At 29.4% G+C, this 16854-nt stretch overlaps 2 protein-coding genes across 3 annotated transcripts; both read right to left on the bottom strand.

Annotated features, from left to right (window-relative positions):
• Positions 1 to 879: 879 nt before the first annotated feature.
• Positions 880 to 3187, bottom strand: LOC111241621 (calcium uniporter protein 4, mitochondrial-like). Its single transcript, XM_022780308.1, has 2 exons — positions 2579 to 3187; positions 880 to 1253 (listed from the first exon to the last, which is right to left on the bottom strand). Exons 1-2 carry the CDS (start codon positions 3013 to 3015, stop codon positions 1250 to 1252), a joined length of 441 nt encoding a protein of 146 aa, XP_022636029.1. The 5' UTR covers positions 3016 to 3187; the 3' UTR covers positions 880 to 1249.
• Positions 3188 to 8695: 5508 nt separating this feature from the next.
• Positions 8696 to 13324, bottom strand: LOC106762728. Of its 2 annotated transcripts, none has more exons than XM_014646770.2 (6): positions 12917 to 13324; positions 10471 to 10597; positions 10019 to 10158; positions 9844 to 9906; positions 9619 to 9687; positions 8696 to 9162 (listed from the first exon to the last, which is right to left on the bottom strand). In XM_014646770.2, the coding sequence occupies exons 1-6, from the start codon at positions 13115 to 13117 to the stop codon at positions 9130 to 9132; spliced, it is 633 nt and encodes a 210-aa protein (XP_014502256.1). In that variant the 5' UTR covers positions 13118 to 13324; the 3' UTR covers positions 8696 to 9129. The 2 variants fall into 2 exon arrangements, with proteins under 2 accessions (XP_014502256.1, XP_014502255.1); XM_014646769.2 differs by having other exon boundaries at positions 8696 to 9201; positions 12917 to 13323.
• Between the last annotated feature and the right edge of the window lie 3530 nt (positions 13325 to 16854).

Raw genomic sequence — 16854 nt, 5'->3', positions numbered from 1 at the left:
TTTAAATCTATCACATCAATCAAATCCTACACTAATTCTCACAAACTTTACCCTCAAATCCACTCTCAATTACCCACAAATCTACTCAAAAAAACAACAACAAAATTACCCTCAAATCCACTCAAATCAACTCAAATCATTCCCCCCAAATCATCTCCCCCAAATCCCTTTATAAGAACAAAGCATAAAGGTGCATAGTAGGTGGAAAGTGACTTTATAAGTGAGAGAAAAAACTAAAAAAAAATTGATTAAAAGTTAAAATTAATATTTTTTAATCAATAATTTTGTAGGTGGAAGACGAGAGATTGGAGGTGTAAGGTGAAATACCTATTAAATGAACTGGGTAGGCCCACCCATTTTCTTGAGGTTGCAGTTTTTTAGGTTCGGAATAGGCCAATAATCTGATTTTTAAAAATAAAAGTTAAAATAAAAAAAAATATCAACAATACAAACTATGGAAACATAACTAAACTAACTTGGGAATATTTATGGTTCCAAGTTATTCAACCTCCTCAATATAAATTACGAGATTTGCTTTTGAGCATGGTGTGACATCTACGAAGTTTCGATAAAAGAAAATTAAATTAGCTAGAATAAATTAATAATACTTTATCATAAATTATAATAATTTTGTTAATATTATTTTTCTCCTAAATCAATCAAACTCGAAGTCTCAACCAGATTTTGTGCAAAAGGGAAGCGAGAAGAAGAAAAAGGAGAGTGAAATCATAACGGGCCATTTTTTGAGCCCATGAAATGAATGGGCAGGGCTTGTATAGGGGCATTACTCTCTCCACCACCACTCTTCTCCCTTCATACCCCAATTTATTTTATTTCCAAAATTATCTTTCTGTTAAAACTTTTTTTTACATTTACCATTTAATTGACGTTGATGTGCGTTTAAGAATAGAACGGATACTGGCATCCGTTTCAGAGTATCAATTATGTTGGTGAAAGTTAAAAAATTTAACTACAAAAAATTAAATATTAGAGAAGGATAAAAGAGAAATGAAAAGGTGGAGGAAGTACTGTATGGTGGTGGAAGGAGTACCATTCCAGAAAGTAAGCCTCATCAGCCCAATTGTTTGAGCGGTTAAGAAGCCCAGCCCACAGTAAAGCTCGCATCGCACCTGGGCCTTTGCCTTTTCATCAATCATTGACTTTTGCCTTTCCATCATCTCTAACTCCTTCCTTCCAGGGTCATTTGGATTGGCTATTGACTCCGATATTAACCTCTCCATTGTTTTAGCTACCTGTAAATTCAAACATCATTACATTTTATTAGTTGACACTCCAATCTTTTGACAAATCTATCATTATTTAAGCAACATTTAAAACCTTTTTTTTTTAACTTTACTGTAGTTAAAAATTATTATTTTTCCAAAATTGTGTTCATACAACTATTATTCCCTTTAATTGAAAGGAAGCTTTAGATATGAATCAAATACAAGTGGGATTAATCTTTAGAAAGAGGTTTTTTGTCGGAACACAATTCATATTATCAAGTAATATTAACGATGCATTCAATTCCAATCACTATTTTTATATATAGAATAAAAGCTAAGGCTTTCATTTTCGTAAATAAATTTATCAGAGTAGACTAAAATTGGTGAAACTTTAAGCATTTTTAAAGATATTCTGGCAAGATATACATAAAATACGTAGTATAACTAAACGTAAAGTAATTAACCACCCTTAATATATTAAACTAGAGTTTATTTTCTTGAAAGTAATTTTTCATGTTTAAAATTCAAGTATGGTAAATTAGTTGTATTTTAGAATTTAAGTATAGTAAACTCTTGAAAGTAGTTAATTTTCAGTGTATGTTTATTTTAAGTTTTGCTCTAGTTAATTAAGCACATCTTATATGTACTTTTAAATAGTTTTCAATTTTTATTTTTCACATATTCTATTCAGGTGTAATTTAAAATTATTTCAAATCGTAATAAGATAGAATAGTTTTTTTATGAGCAATAAGTGGAGTATTTATTACATAAACAAGTTTTATCAATTTTGTTTGATAACTTCTTAAGGGTTTTTAATTGTATCATTTTATCAGAATTAGGAGATCATCAGAACCTTTGTCTCATTCGATTTCGAGGCTATAATGAGAATCGAGTCAATATGAGCTCGCAAATCAAATAGAAAATCATCTTACAACTCTGACACTATCTCAAATAATTTAACAAAAATACAAAACAAAAAGTTCTGCATATGTCATTCTGCCAGCAGCAGGATTCCAAAATTTTAAACTCGTGAATTTGTCAGAGAAAAAGAAAAGACAAGGCAATTTAAATTTTAGTTTTCTAAGTGATGAGATTTATATATAAATCAATTTTATAAAATTCAATTTATAAATTAACATAATCAAGATAGGCTCACTCAAATACTATGTTACCAAGCAGATTTATACTTAGCAAAAGCATTTACACGGTAAAAAATGAAATCTACACAACTTTACATCATAAATCTCCAAAATCCGAAAGAAGATATTTAAACTCATAAATCAAATTTTGTATTTACTGTTATTAATTTTGTTCTACAATAAAAAGGAATTGTTTATTTCTAAGAGACGTACCTGTTCTGGGCGTAAAAAACGACGTCACCGAAAACAATGACATCTCCAGAGTGATTCAGTGTCTCGGCAAACTCCGTGGCTTGATCTTGATTGTGATCGCAGTGCTGAAGACAGATTTGAAAACAGTGAGAGTAATAAATTGAAGTGTGAGGAATGTCTCTCAACTTCGCTTTCACCTTCTCCATCTGCCACTCTCGAATCTTCCTCGCATCATTGATGGAAATTCCGCCGACATCTCGAGCCGTTGGATGATTAACATCAAGATCATCGGTCCTGATGCCTTTGAGTTTGCCTCCCTCCGAAAATGAGGGATTGTCGAAGTGGCCGCACGCACTTCTAACCTTGAGAAAGTGGTGGAGGAAGCCAGAGGATTCCGGCGGCGACGTTAGGCAGTGGCAGCGGAATGTGAGTTTAGGAAAAATTAGGAGCATATACATTTTAACAGATTCGAAAAGGCGTTTTGGAAAAACTTTCTCAAGTGCTGTTATGTGTGTCTTGTTTGTGTTTGATTCAGTTGATGCATGAAGAATTGAACTTCAATTTTAAGGCTTTCAAAATCTCTTATTCTTCCTCTCATTCAAACTAAGGCCTGATGTCAACAAAATTCTTACAAACATCACATCCTCCCTCACTTATTTATTCTTACACTTAAATTTTAGTTGTCCAAAAAAATATTAATTGTTTTTCCTTAAACTATTTTCACATTTATGAAAAAAAAAGTTATTTTTTATTTATATATTTATGTTAGCTTTTTAAATATTTTAAAGTTTACGAAAAATTTAAGATAAGACTTAATATAAACGAAAACAAAGGATTGCATATATTTTTTACCTGAAAAACCAGCAGTGATTACAAAAATGGTGAATTCTACCATGCACGGCAAATTTAAATAAGAACTACAAATCTTTTACCATCAACTTTAAAATCAAACCAATAATAGTTATATATAAAAAACTTTTGAAAAAAACTGAAAATTAAACAGTGTGGATTTTTGGTTCACAGCAATAAAATGAATTCTCCATTCTCCAGAGGCATTTGTGACTCAAGAAAGAAAAAACATTAATTAGTTTATTTGATTAGTGAGCTTTGAATTATATAAAACTGATTATTAATTTTGAATCATCTTATTAGAAAAGTAGGATCTATGAATATGGATGCTGCATCTCGTTAGAATCTTGATTGCTTCAAAGTTCGAAATACCTACAATTGACAAACAGACACTGTTATATTTGTCCTTTTGGCCAATTCTGCAGAGTTGGATCATCCCTTTATTTGAAGGGTGAATTATAAACATGTTGAAAGTTGAAAGGACAGAGAAGAACTTAGAAAACTTCTTAATGAGACTTAATTATAAGGTCCTTAATAATTGTCCAAATAAGATAATATATATAAGATATGTGTAAATGCATATCAAGACACTCGTATCGTTCAATCACATGTCGTTGCTTAAATTTTTTTAATTTAAAATCATTCAACCACATTTTAATATTTAATATATGTGTACTGTTAAAATAATAAAAAATAGTGTTTAAATATTATTTTTCTTACTTTTTCAAAAGGAATATGCAAATAGTAAGGTGCGTCAAATTTGCACTGATTTTCTTTGTTAAGAAATGACTTTTACAATCCTAAAAAAACAAAAGTTGGTAAATTAATAAAATTAACTTTATCTTTGGGTGAAAGGTACCAAATTTCATAAGTGTCAGTACTAGTTTAAAATTTCTATTAGATCATTGTAAATTATGAAATGACATTAAATTTTGTTAAAAATAATGTTGGGGGAATATAAATAAATGATTCTCACCATGTATTACCTTTATATAAACATAGAACACCAGAAAAAATGGCAATATGAAAGTATGATACCTGATTATGTCCTATGGAAGACTGCCATAAATGTGCATGCTTAATATTCATTGGATTTGACGTGATGGAGACTTTGGTACACAGATTTTAAATTTGAACTTTAGTGTCTCCATTTTTTTAACCAAAAAAAAAAAATCAACTTAAATTTGAACAGACATAAGGAAACTTTTACGTAGAAAGATTCCACATTAATGCAGACCATTTAACATTTTCTAAGATTACAATAGTTAAAATTTACTCATTATGATATCACTATAAAATAAAAAATATATATTTTTAGTTATTGAAAATTTGACATAAAATTGGAACTACACTGCCTCTACTAAAATATAACATATTATAAAGATTTTATAATTAATATATATATATATATATATATATATATATATATATATATATATATATATATATTGTTAAGAACTTCTTACTATCATTTAAACGAATGGATATTGTATATTAAGTTGATTTTATTTATTTTTGTTGAATTCATAATTCGACTATGTACTGTGATATGCATAATTACTGTTAGAATTAATAAGATTATTTTTAAATGAAAAAATTAATAAAAATTAAAATTAAAATATCCTATGTGGAGACTAAAAGCTTAGGGTTTTTCACCACGACGGGTATGTTGGAAAAAGTTATGCACCAAAAAATGACCTCGAAATTGTTTAAGGAAAATCATGCTCACTCTACGTTATTACAATAAAAAAAATGTATGGATCAAACACATTTGATTTCTAATAATTTTAGTTTTTCTTTTTCTAACACAAATAATGTGTTCATTTGAACAAAAATTACACGAGAAAATATGATAAATTGTATAAATTGTATGTTCACTTTAAAAGAAATGTGAAGAACAATTTGACAGGATTTAAAAGATAGGTAAGTTTGTCACCACCAGCGAAGTGAAGAGATTTGGAAGAATTAATGATAGAATGTTCCATTTTCAATTTATATATCAATTCACATAAATAAATGAATAACATAACTTATAACTCTAGATTTATAAGTTTTATGTTTTGGGTTCAACTTTTTTTATATTTATCTAATATTAGACTCAAACAGAATGTTTGTCTAAAGAATTTATTAAAAGAATTTATTGATACAAAAAAAATCTTACATTTAAAATTCTTCATTTATATTATATTTGTTTAAGATGGTAATAACATCTGATAATTTTTTTAGAGGTAATTTATTAGAGATGCAATATAAATATAATATTGACAATATTTTTAACCAAAAAAGAGAATAATTTTACAATTTTTTATAAAAAAATTAATTTTAAATTCATAATTATATTTATAACGACAAAAAGTCTTGTAAAGTGATGAAAACTTAGTACTAGTTATGTACAATCATAAAAATTAAATTTTGTTGTCAATACTAAATTGAGAGTTAAATTTCACCATTCTAATATTTAACCAAGCTTAAAAACGACCAACATTTTCACCACATTAACAACAAAACCAAATGTCACAACAACCAAGGAGTAATATGTTCTTCAAGAACAGAAAAGGACAAAAGAGAGGAGAGTGCAAGATAATTAACTCAAGCCACTATCAAGGTGGAATTTTTTTCCCATATGCGCGATGAAGCACCCAGTTCTATCTGATGTCAAATCAAAGCACCCGAAGCCTTGGTGGGGCCACGTGTTTTGGGTCCTGCCCCACATGCCTTCGATGAAAATAAGGAAGACTAGGAGGTGGTGGAGAAAAGAAATAAAACGCGGCCGGTGGCGGCGGCGACAACCACAACGGTGGCGGTGGTAGAGTTTTACGATGCCTGTGGTTTGGAGGTGTGGGGTGGTAGCAGTCAGGCTTGTATGCAGAATGGTGAGAGTGGACAAGAGCACATGAATTGGAGAGCGACAATGCCAAAAGAAACACAATCCACAGTCCAAAGTTACTCATATTATTTTTCGTTTCTTCTTGAATTGTTTGTTACTAAGACCACTCATAAAAAAAGTGTTATAATGAATAATAGAGACAAATGGTGTACTTATAGAGGCAAATGGTCAAAGAAGAAGAAGAGAGTTAGTTAAAGGAACACCATATTTTAATAACAATTTTTTAAAATAAATTATGTAAGATTATTTTATTAATTTGTATATTTAAAATTTATTAAAAATATATATATTTAATAAATTTTTTTGATAATTTTTTAATAATTATTTTAATGATAACTGATTCGTTTCAAATATATGAACCAATAAAATAATAATACATAATTTATTATAAAAAAATTGTTAAAAATTGATAAAATATGAAGATGTTTGGTTAAGATAGGAATTTGTGGATTTTGAAGAGTTTTGAAGAATGGATATAATAATAAGGGTTGGATAATGAATGTCAAAGAAGGCACCAACCGACCAACAAACTTTATTGGCGTGTCTGATATGTTTGGTGTTAAGTGAAGGCAGATATTGAAATTCAATTTTCTCCAAAAACCTCTCTTCAGTGCTACGCCGCTCTCTGACCCCACAGCCACTATCACGTTTCCCTTTCTTACTCAATTTCTTACCTACTTCACTTTATTTACATTTATTTTTACCTTTTTTTATCAACTCTATCTTCATTTTTACTTGTTATTTATTACCAAATAGTACATTAGGTTTGAATGAAGAATTTTTAAATTTTGAATTGAACAACTCTATTTAACTTTTTCAAAATTTTAGCTTTAGTTTTTGTGTTGAATTTCTTTTAAGAGATTAGCGTGGGATTCGATAATGATGAGATATGGATTTAACTCATATAAAATATCTAAGGTATTGTTAATTCAAAATCTTAAAATAATAAATTTGTATATCTTTATGTAAGTAATATTTATTTATTTAGTTATTTGATATTTTAAAATATTTTTTACGTTAGATTTTATGGAAAACAACATTAGTCGTTTTTTAACAATTTATTCATTTAAAATGAATTAATAATTAATGATTTTGAAAGTAAATATTATTCTTTTTTTGGAAGTATTCATATAAAGGAGACAGGGAAGAGGGAGAAAAAGAAAAGAAAAAAGGAGAAAAAAAAACTAATAAATAAAAAATTAAGGAAAAAGTAAAGGTTGTAAGCGGATTGTGATTAATTATTAAGTCCACTCAACCCAAAACACACTAATTATACCTTTTGTGGGTAGATTTGAACTTTATTTTGTGCATCAAATTATAACTACATTAAGTTTAGACTTCTAAACCTCGGAAATTTATTTCAGTTGATAGAAATACATGTGCTTTGCAAATTAATGTCACATACTTTTAGGATAGTAAATTCAATGAATATAACTATTATAATTAAAATTTAGTAAAATATAAAAAAGTAAAATTATGATTGAATATATATATATATATATATAAATAATTATTTTAATTTTTCTTGTTTGTCTTATTTTTAATTTTTAAATAAATATGCATACACAGTACTAATTAAAAGAAGAATTTAATTTTCATAATTACTTCCAAAAATAGTTAAATTATTATCAAGAACTATCATTATTGTTTATTGTTTATTTTAATAAGTAAAAAAATTATCACAAATTTTAAAACGTATAAAAAAAATCTTATAGTTCGTATAAATATTGTCGTATGAGTATTGTGATTAATCATTCGTACACATACATTCATAATCACTATTATTATTTACATCATCTGTTTGAATAACATTGAATGAGTTGTATAAATATATAATACATATTGCAAATATTGTTGTTAGCCTGAAAACATGAAAAAAATATATTTAAATTGTTAATTTTGAAAAATTTCCTGTTAAGAGTGAAGGTGTAAAATGTTTTTCAATTATTGAAATTGATTATTCAACTCAATTATAGTAGGGTTGCCACACCAGAAATGTCAAACTTAATTCAATGGAACCTAGATGGAAGTCTACTCAGTGTAAACCACTCGTAACCCTAAGAAAATGAGACTAAAATAAGAGAAGAGAGAGAAACGTAAAAGAAAGAACCGGCATCTGTGATGTTTAATTTTGCGTCCGCGTTACATGAACTTGTGTTTTTGACGTGCTAATTGATGCCAATAATAAGGGAGCTTTTTCCTTCAAGTGAAAAAGACGTGATTTTAAAAGTAAACCAATGTAAACCCAAACAGGTATATTGTTGCTTAAAATGTATTTTGAATAGGATTAAGATTTTAATGTCCGATATTCTCTACATGTAAAGTACATCAATATATAAATTCTTTGTTTATAAAATATATTTCCAGAATTGCTCCAGCAACATCCATTGAGAAATAAAACATTCAGTAAAACAATGGAACACTGTTTCTAATTTCTTCTCAAGGCACGTTGGAGTTAGCACAAAATGAAAACTGGATCCACAGGAGAAGTGATGTAAAACGAATGAAAGAAAGTTGAGAGAAAGTAAAAGAATATATACATTAAGGTCTCTGAAAACCACTTCCCAGGTCAGCAATACAGTGAATGAAAAGAAAGCCGTGGAGACTTCCCTACGTTCCAGTTGCAATGTCATACATATCTACACAACTGGGTGGCTACAAAAGAGTAAGAACCTCTATAACCTCAAACTACTAACCTACTACTATATCAGAATATTAAAAGTTGCCGATAAATATGTTACATAATTCGAAGGGAAGTGGATAGATATTACATACATTATCTTTGTTAGCATAGACAGTTTAACTTATCAAACATCATTTCGAGCATCATTCCATCTCATTTGCATACAGTCTTCAGCCTCTTTGCAGCCTGGACAAATCCCACAATCACCTGCAACTCGTCAATTTGCTTCACAAAAAACGAACACAACTTCAGACTACCAGCTAAATTCTCCTTCTTCATCAATCTTACCAAAACACTTCACATATATTTAAACCCAATTCGTCTTTGTTTGGTAATAGTTATTTACAAAGCTATAACATGTTAGGTTTACATTACTCAAAATACTGCACAATCAAAGAATAGAGTATGATAATTAACTGCTTGTTTATAACAAGAATATTCCTTTCATTCCAATTTTGTTCCTCAAAGATTAGAAAGAATATTTTTTTTTATCATTTGATAATAGAAATTAGCCAGCCCTCGGAGAGATTGCAATCAGACATGAAATTCACCACTTAAAATCTTAATTTATGCAGCAGCATATAATATTTGAACAATTAGCATCAAAGAAAAACGAAAATGCAATCACTAATTATTAGATACCTGCGACATGAAATGCCTCTGAACAATGTCCACTAGCTGCTCTTTTGATGGGTTTGGGACCGCGTCCACCTACAGATCCATTTCAAGAAGTAAGTACAGAGGGGACACAAACACGCCGCTAAAATAATCTTCTGTGGAAGAAGTACAGAGGGGACACACAAACACGCCGCTAAAATAATCTTCTGTGGAACAAAGTAACAACGCGGATAGTTCAAAGGAATTTACAAGATTAAAATGTCGCCAATATCTCCACAATGCAGCCATTTCAAGTTTGCTCAAGTCCACCTTCTACAGAAAGATTTCAACATAATGTTAATAAACAGAACACTAACTAATAACTAAATCATTGACTATGTCAGTGGGAACGAAAAGATTTAAGTTAAAAATAAGGTTTACATACCGTGGACCCATGTGGCATAGAAACGGACCCCTTCGAGTGTGAATCGCCAGAGAAGGACCTACTCATGGTCTTGTGAGATGATCCCAATGTTCTATGCATTCTGTGTCTCGATTTGTGGGACTTCTGTGTGTCGTCGGATGCTGAAAAATAAAAAAAAGTTCACAACATAAAAAGGAAAATTATAAAGTGGTGGGGTCATCGGAGATTAAAGCATAACACTAGAACTTCAGAGATAACAAAAGCAAAACCAGAAGACAATGGATCCAATGTTACCAACCTCTTCCCACTTTGGAAACCCACGAATATGAAAGCCAAAACAACAATTAATTAATAAAAATACCACAGCATTCCAAAATGTGTCTACTTTCAGTGTCGGGTGCACACAAAATAATTAGCACACAATACCAGTACCTGTCAGCAGGCAAAAGAATTAAAAACTGTAAAGTACTCACCCATATCAGATCCATTCCACTGCATATTCTCAAATTCAAGGTCATCATCTTCCTCATTACCCGTGGGTGCTTCAATAACGCTAAGAGCATTCCTCTGTAGTTTCACTTCAATACCATTTGTAAGAACCTGCATTTTTTTTAAGCCAGTTAAGAACACTGTAAAATAATTGTATGGGTGTTTAGGGTTTAAAATTCTATAGGAACAGCAAAATATCTGTAATAGAGAGGATTTACTCAAATTCAGCGACGAGTATGGGTGTTATAGGACTCATCTCACTTTATACTCGCACCCATTTAATATAATTACACACATTCACATATATTATTTCAAGAGTTTAATGATCAGGCACAAACTTACTAATATAAATTTTTTTTACACTGTTATATAATCACAAGTCTCCCTTCATAAGACTTTTAAAACCTAACAAACTTAACATAGATGGTACTCTGTGATTGAGATAACTGTAAAACCATTTATTCTCTTATTTAAATACATTTGTTTTTATGTGTGATTTAGATACAATAATAAGTTTAATTTGATTCAATTAAATTTTTTTTTTATTTATCAAGTATTTTGTGAATAATATATTTTTCACAGAGCAAATAAATATTCATAATTCAACGAACCAAATCATTATAACTATGCTAACAATCATGATCTTAATGATAATAATTTTAGACATTGAATATTAAAATTAAAGCTATATTCTTAAATTTGTATGCATATACAAAATGAGTATATCATATATATTATAAAAAATTCCGTTACATAAACCAAAAATGTGAATAATTTAAATTCGTAAAAATGAATTAAAAAACATCTAAAAAGTAGTGTTTATAAAAAAATTTGGTACCCCGGGAAGAGAATAAGGCATGGTAAAAAATATTACACTATTAAAACACGAACTTAAATTTAATCACCTATAAGGAATAACAATATACATATATTTTATAATAAGATTTATAAGATTACTTATTTATGTAAGTGCGAGAGCTAAGCTGACAAACAAAATGGTTCCCGGACAAGGAAATATACGTCACTCCAAAGGGGAAGGATATGTCTTGATTTGTATCAATTAAGTCATTGACATGGGATAATAATTAGATATTTTAGATTAAAAGTGAAAGCATAATTAATTTTGCATAATATGTATTATATGAAATGTGCTGACTTTTAATCCTATAATGAAGACAAGTTTAAATCGTTTTTCTACATTAATTAGGATCAATTTTTTCTTCTCCAGTAATTTGAAAGACACGTTCTCTATATCTACTAAAGAGGAAGAAACGAATAATTTACTTTTTAAGTTCTGGAGTGTGATAGAACTCAAGTTTACAAAAAACAGCTGCTATAGGAGTTTATTGTTAGATTTATGTTTGGATACTTTAAAGTTTTGCTTCCAAAGTTCTGTAGTTATTCTTACCGATGTTATGCTTTAGGACTATGTTTGAATAATTAAGAATTATCAATTTAGTTATAGTAACTCTTTTAGTTGAAATTTCTTTTAATTCATTTACGTTGCATGTATATAGGTTGGGATGAAAATGGAGATTAAAGCTTTTAGTCATCAAGTTCGAGGATTGGGTTTTTTCAGCAGTACCTTGTCCAGATCCTGTCAATTGTCATCTCTAACCCCAGCCTGGTTTCATACAATCCAAGATTTAAAACTACAGTCAAATTCAAATTCAAATCTCCCTGAAGAAAGCCCCCATAGTAGTTTGATTTCAATGTAAATTGATCATGAAATATAATCAGGAATTTCATAAACAGGCATAAAAAAGATCAGAAAGGCGAAATTGGGGGAAGAAACAAATAAAAATAATTGTATTATTGGACCTTCAAAGAATAGCTCTGATTCTGATCGGAGTTTAGATTCAACTATTTTATTAATAGCATAACCTTAATCCAAGCATAACTCAGAGCTAAGACATCGAATTAGCAACACAAAAACCAGAGCAAGGATCATATAATTTACTTCCGTCAATAGAAAAGGAGCAAACAGAAGACCCATTTAACTACTGATCCTCAAAGAGTACTTCATAAAACAGCAGATCCAGCAACGAAGAAAGGCATGCAACGGATACCCACAATTAGTAATTCGGAATGATGTCTCAAATCATGCACAATCTTACAAAACCTAATCAAGTTGTAACACGAAGAACCCGACATTCGAAATTTTGAATTAAAACAACTGAGTGAATAATTCAGATAACAATCACGCAGTAGACAGCTTCAAGCAACAGGAACTTCAGGGTAATTAAATTAGAGCAGAATTAGCCGCGTGACGAAATAATAAAACAGAAGCTACCAAAATTGACCGACAGAGGTCATTGGTTAGAAGAAAAACACGGTTTCGCAACAATGCAAACAAAGGACATTAGCAACTGAAATTAGAATAAAGAAATTAAAAATCCGCAGTGTGGTTTTGACGAGAGAGAAAATTACCAGCCAATGCCATCCTCCCAGACCAACGGCTTTCTTGACAACACCTTGGAGACCAACGAGCACCGATTTGGTACGGTTATTTCCGGTTACCACGACTTTGGTGTGACGTGGCAGCACCGATAACTCCTCTTCACTGCTGTCTCCGCAGCTCTGCAAATGGGAGAAGCCACCATTGACTGAGCTTTCCATTGCCTCTAGCATTTCCAATTGGGCGGTGAAAAGGGCAAAGTGGGAAATCAAATATCAAAATTGCATTCGTACGGAAGATCGTGCATTGCTGGGTTCGAATGTGGGAGTTTGAGGAGCAGAAGAGATAGGGTAGTGGAGAAATTGGGGAAATTTTGCAGAGAGAAAAACACAGATGTAGAGAGAGAGAAAGAAAAAGAAAGAAAGAGAGAGAAAAACGAGCGAGAGTGACTGCTATATTGTTTATTGGTGTGTTGGGATGAATCCCGACGAGAGGAAATTGGCCAATGAAATTGAGCCACGTCATGGAGAGAGAGGGTGGACTCTTCAATCATGCGCTTGGAGAGAGAGGGAGGTTACGGCATGAACATGATGTGGGTTTGGTTTTCAGGACTTACTCTGTTTCCTTCCCATTTCAATACTCTCTACCTTACTATCCAAACACTTTCTTCTGGGAATCACTGTTTTTCTAATTACTAATTTTTTATTTAACAAATGACAAAAAAAAACAAAATCCAAAATTAACATCATTTAATAAAGACAATATTTCTAGATGCAGAAAAAATATTTATATTTTTTAATTTTGCAGAAGCATTCCCTTGGCATGGAATATAAATTATTGAATTTAATACAATGTATGATGTGGAACAATCTCCTGCTATCTGAATCAGTTTAACAATTTACCTTTTATAAACCACCACTTCCAACTTATACCTTTTTGTATTCTTTAATTAAAACAAATATTGCAATTTAACATTTTTATTATTATTATTATTTGTAGGAATACTCTGTTATTTTAGGTAGGATGTGAATGAGTTTTGTTCTAGTCTGAGGTTGTCGTCAGTAAATTTTAAGTTACAGCATTAACAACAACATATAATGCTTTTTACCAATAGATTATAATGCTGTAATTATACAAAACATGAAGATTAATTTTGTGACATATCGAATGTTTTTACCAATAGATGTCTTCAAAATTGAGTATAAGTCCAGTTACTATAGATTTTTTTTTTCACGATTTTATTTTTAAAAAGTGGGATTGTCTCTAAATTTAACCCTTAAGTAATATTACATTAAAAATGCAGCCCATTTCAAATAAATCATAATAAAGCATAAATTTTAATAAATCAAATATATATTAGTCAAAATTTTGATTTAGGGAAAGAAAGATGACATTAAAGTTACCTATTATCATAAGTGGGAGCATACGCTATATTTTTATTTATCCGCAGAGAATAAATAGATGCTGAAATCATCTGTTAGAGATGCATTGATTATGAAAAATGTATATTTTGTGGGTTAATAAGGAAAAAGTATTTAATATAAGTGGCTATTTATTAAAAAAAGAAAAAAAAAAGTAAAAGTAGGTGGTGTAATAATTTGTTTGAAAACTTTGTTGTCGTAAATTGACTATTGTGGTGATGGGAGAGGACCCTACCATAACAGAAGAGAAGCAGAGCAATAAATGAGCATGCACATTATATTATACACATTCACTATTACATATGTTCTACACTAATTTTCTTATCACAGATCGTATTCAGTCAAATTTATATTATGTTATTATATAACACTCATTTTCTTAAAGGAATTTTGTCTTCCTATACTGTTTTGAAATTTGAGATGATATAACTATTATTTTTCGATTATATATTCTTCTTTATTCTCATTTTTAACTTCTATTTTTAAAATGTAATTTACAATTACATTTTAAAAATTTAAATGCTTTATTAAAATAATATTAAAGAACTGTGACATAAAAATAGAGGAGGGGAGATTCATATCCACGTAAAAGAGAATTTATTGGATTTTACCACTTATATATAGATATTATGAGGGTGATGATTGTTCAGTATTGTCTTTGATTAAATTAAAATAATAATAAATAATGTATATACATTAAGAAATGTATTATATTGAATTTAATATATATTTAAACAGAATTCCAAATAAACTTGGATTAAGATTAAATGTCGTTATACATTTTCGACGTGAAAGAAAAATTTATGGGTGGTTTTTTAGAGTAAAATTATAATTAAATAATATTGAATAATGTTTGAACACCATATCCGAGTGACTGTATGTAGTATTGTTTTTTTTTTTTAATACAGCTTAAAAACAGTAAGGTTTTAATTATAATTATGATTTTTAATTTATTTACAATTTTATTGCTTAAACTTCTAATTATCTATGGTTTTGGCTTTCGATTTTTTAGACACAATTTATTAACTTTGGTTGGTTTTTAATTTTAGATTATATTCATCAAGTGTCAAATAATATTTCATAAATTACCGATTTCAATTTTATAGTAAAATTGTGTGTATATGTTTTTATTTTTCAATCTCAATGTGTCATGTTTAAGGGAGTGAGAAGATCAAATAAGAAATGAAAAAAATTACGAACTATTAAGAATCACAAAGTTATGATTGCTTAAAAAATTAGTTACCAAAATTATGGATGATTAAAAATTGAAATTAGTGTTGTAAAAAAAATTGGATGCCGAAAATGTGAATTTTGTAAAATATAAAGACAAATCATAATGAAGCTAAACAACAATATATAAGTTTTTGAATGAATTTTACTAACATAATCTCACTCTCGATCAACACATTATTTATATTCAGACGAAAGAGTAATTAATTTGGCTACAAAATACAAATAATAATGTTTTATTGGAAATTTAGAATATTGGTTAGTTAAATTTGACAAAAGAATAAATCCAAAACAATCATTGAAAAATAAAACAATAATTATCATATGCATACTTATATGCAAAAACCAAACTTTAATAAGATAATGTAAAATGACAATTATATTTCCTTTTGTTTTTTGTTTAAAAAAAAAAACAAATCATCTTCAATATATGTAGTAAAGTAGGACCTTCAATTATATTCCCTTATATTTTTAGTAACAGTATTTATAAATTTTATAATTTTAAGAAATTGACAACATATTACATATAAACTGTTCATTTTTTTTTGTTTATATATTTTTTAATTTGTTTTTTAAATTTTAATTTTCAATTTTTATATAAGAACTGACGTGGTGTTTCTGATTTAAAATAAGGAAGAAGAGTATGATTTATTAAAAAGATATTAAATATTTAAGGGTATTATTTTATTTAAAACGATAAGAAAAATAAAATAAAATAGTAATTTAGAAATTAGAGGAGATATGAGGAGGGAAAGAAGGTTGAAAGAAAGAGCATGTGTATTGGGTTTGCATGTGTTTGTGGGGCCCATTTTGATTCAAAAATCCATTGATTTTGACTGGGTGAGAAGAGTGTGATTATGCAGACAGGGATATTTTTTTAAAGAGGGAAAGAGATGTAACACGCTGCCTCCTCCCACTGGAACGTCACCGTTTTGACCCAAAGTTCACCTTCTTTTCTACCACACCTATTGTCTTCAATTGGGTCAGTGAGTGTAACGGCTCTATTACCGGACGGTTTTGAATCTTCGAATTTGAAACTGTAGGGAACAGTCAAAGTGGGCACAGTGCTGTCAAATTGATATTAGGTTGAAACATAATTGCAAATTTGAAGGAGCTATGTTTATAGTTCGTACGTTTTAGGTGTTGGATAAGGATTACATGCTTAGGATAATAGGATTCCCCATACCCACTTCACTCTTTCTCCTTTATAGAAACAACTACACCTTCCTACGATTTCTACCTATATCAGTAAAAGTGAATCACATCTTATATTCTACCTTTTATTGCTCACTCATGTATAAGACACGTTACAAATACTG

Source organism: Vigna radiata, chromosome 5 (genome assembly GCF_000741045.1).
Source record: "Vigna radiata var. radiata cultivar VC1973A chromosome 5, Vradiata_ver6, whole genome shotgun sequence".
Lineage (NCBI taxonomy): Eukaryota > Viridiplantae > Streptophyta > Magnoliopsida > Fabales > Fabaceae > Vigna > Vigna radiata.
This window is presented reverse-complemented; position numbering and strand designations above follow the sequence as displayed.

Excerpts from the sequence above, each read along its gene's own strand:
- LOC111241621 (XM_022780308.1), bottom strand. The coding sequence starts at position 3,015 with ATGTATATGCTCCTAATTTTTCCTAAACTCACATTCCGCTGCCACTGC.
- LOC106762728 (XM_014646769.2), bottom strand. The coding sequence starts at position 13,117 with ATGCTAGAGGCAATGGAAAGCTCAGTCAATGGTGGCTTCTCCCATTTG. Across the intron at positions 10,159-10,470 it reads GTGGAATGGATCTGATATGG|CATCCGACGACACACAGAAG; the intron begins GTGAGTACTTTA and ends TTTATTTTTCAG. Across the intron at positions 9,907-10,018 it reads CTATGCCACATGGGTCCACG|AAGGTGGACTTGAGCAAACT; the intron begins GTATGTAAACCT and ends ATCTTTCTGTAG.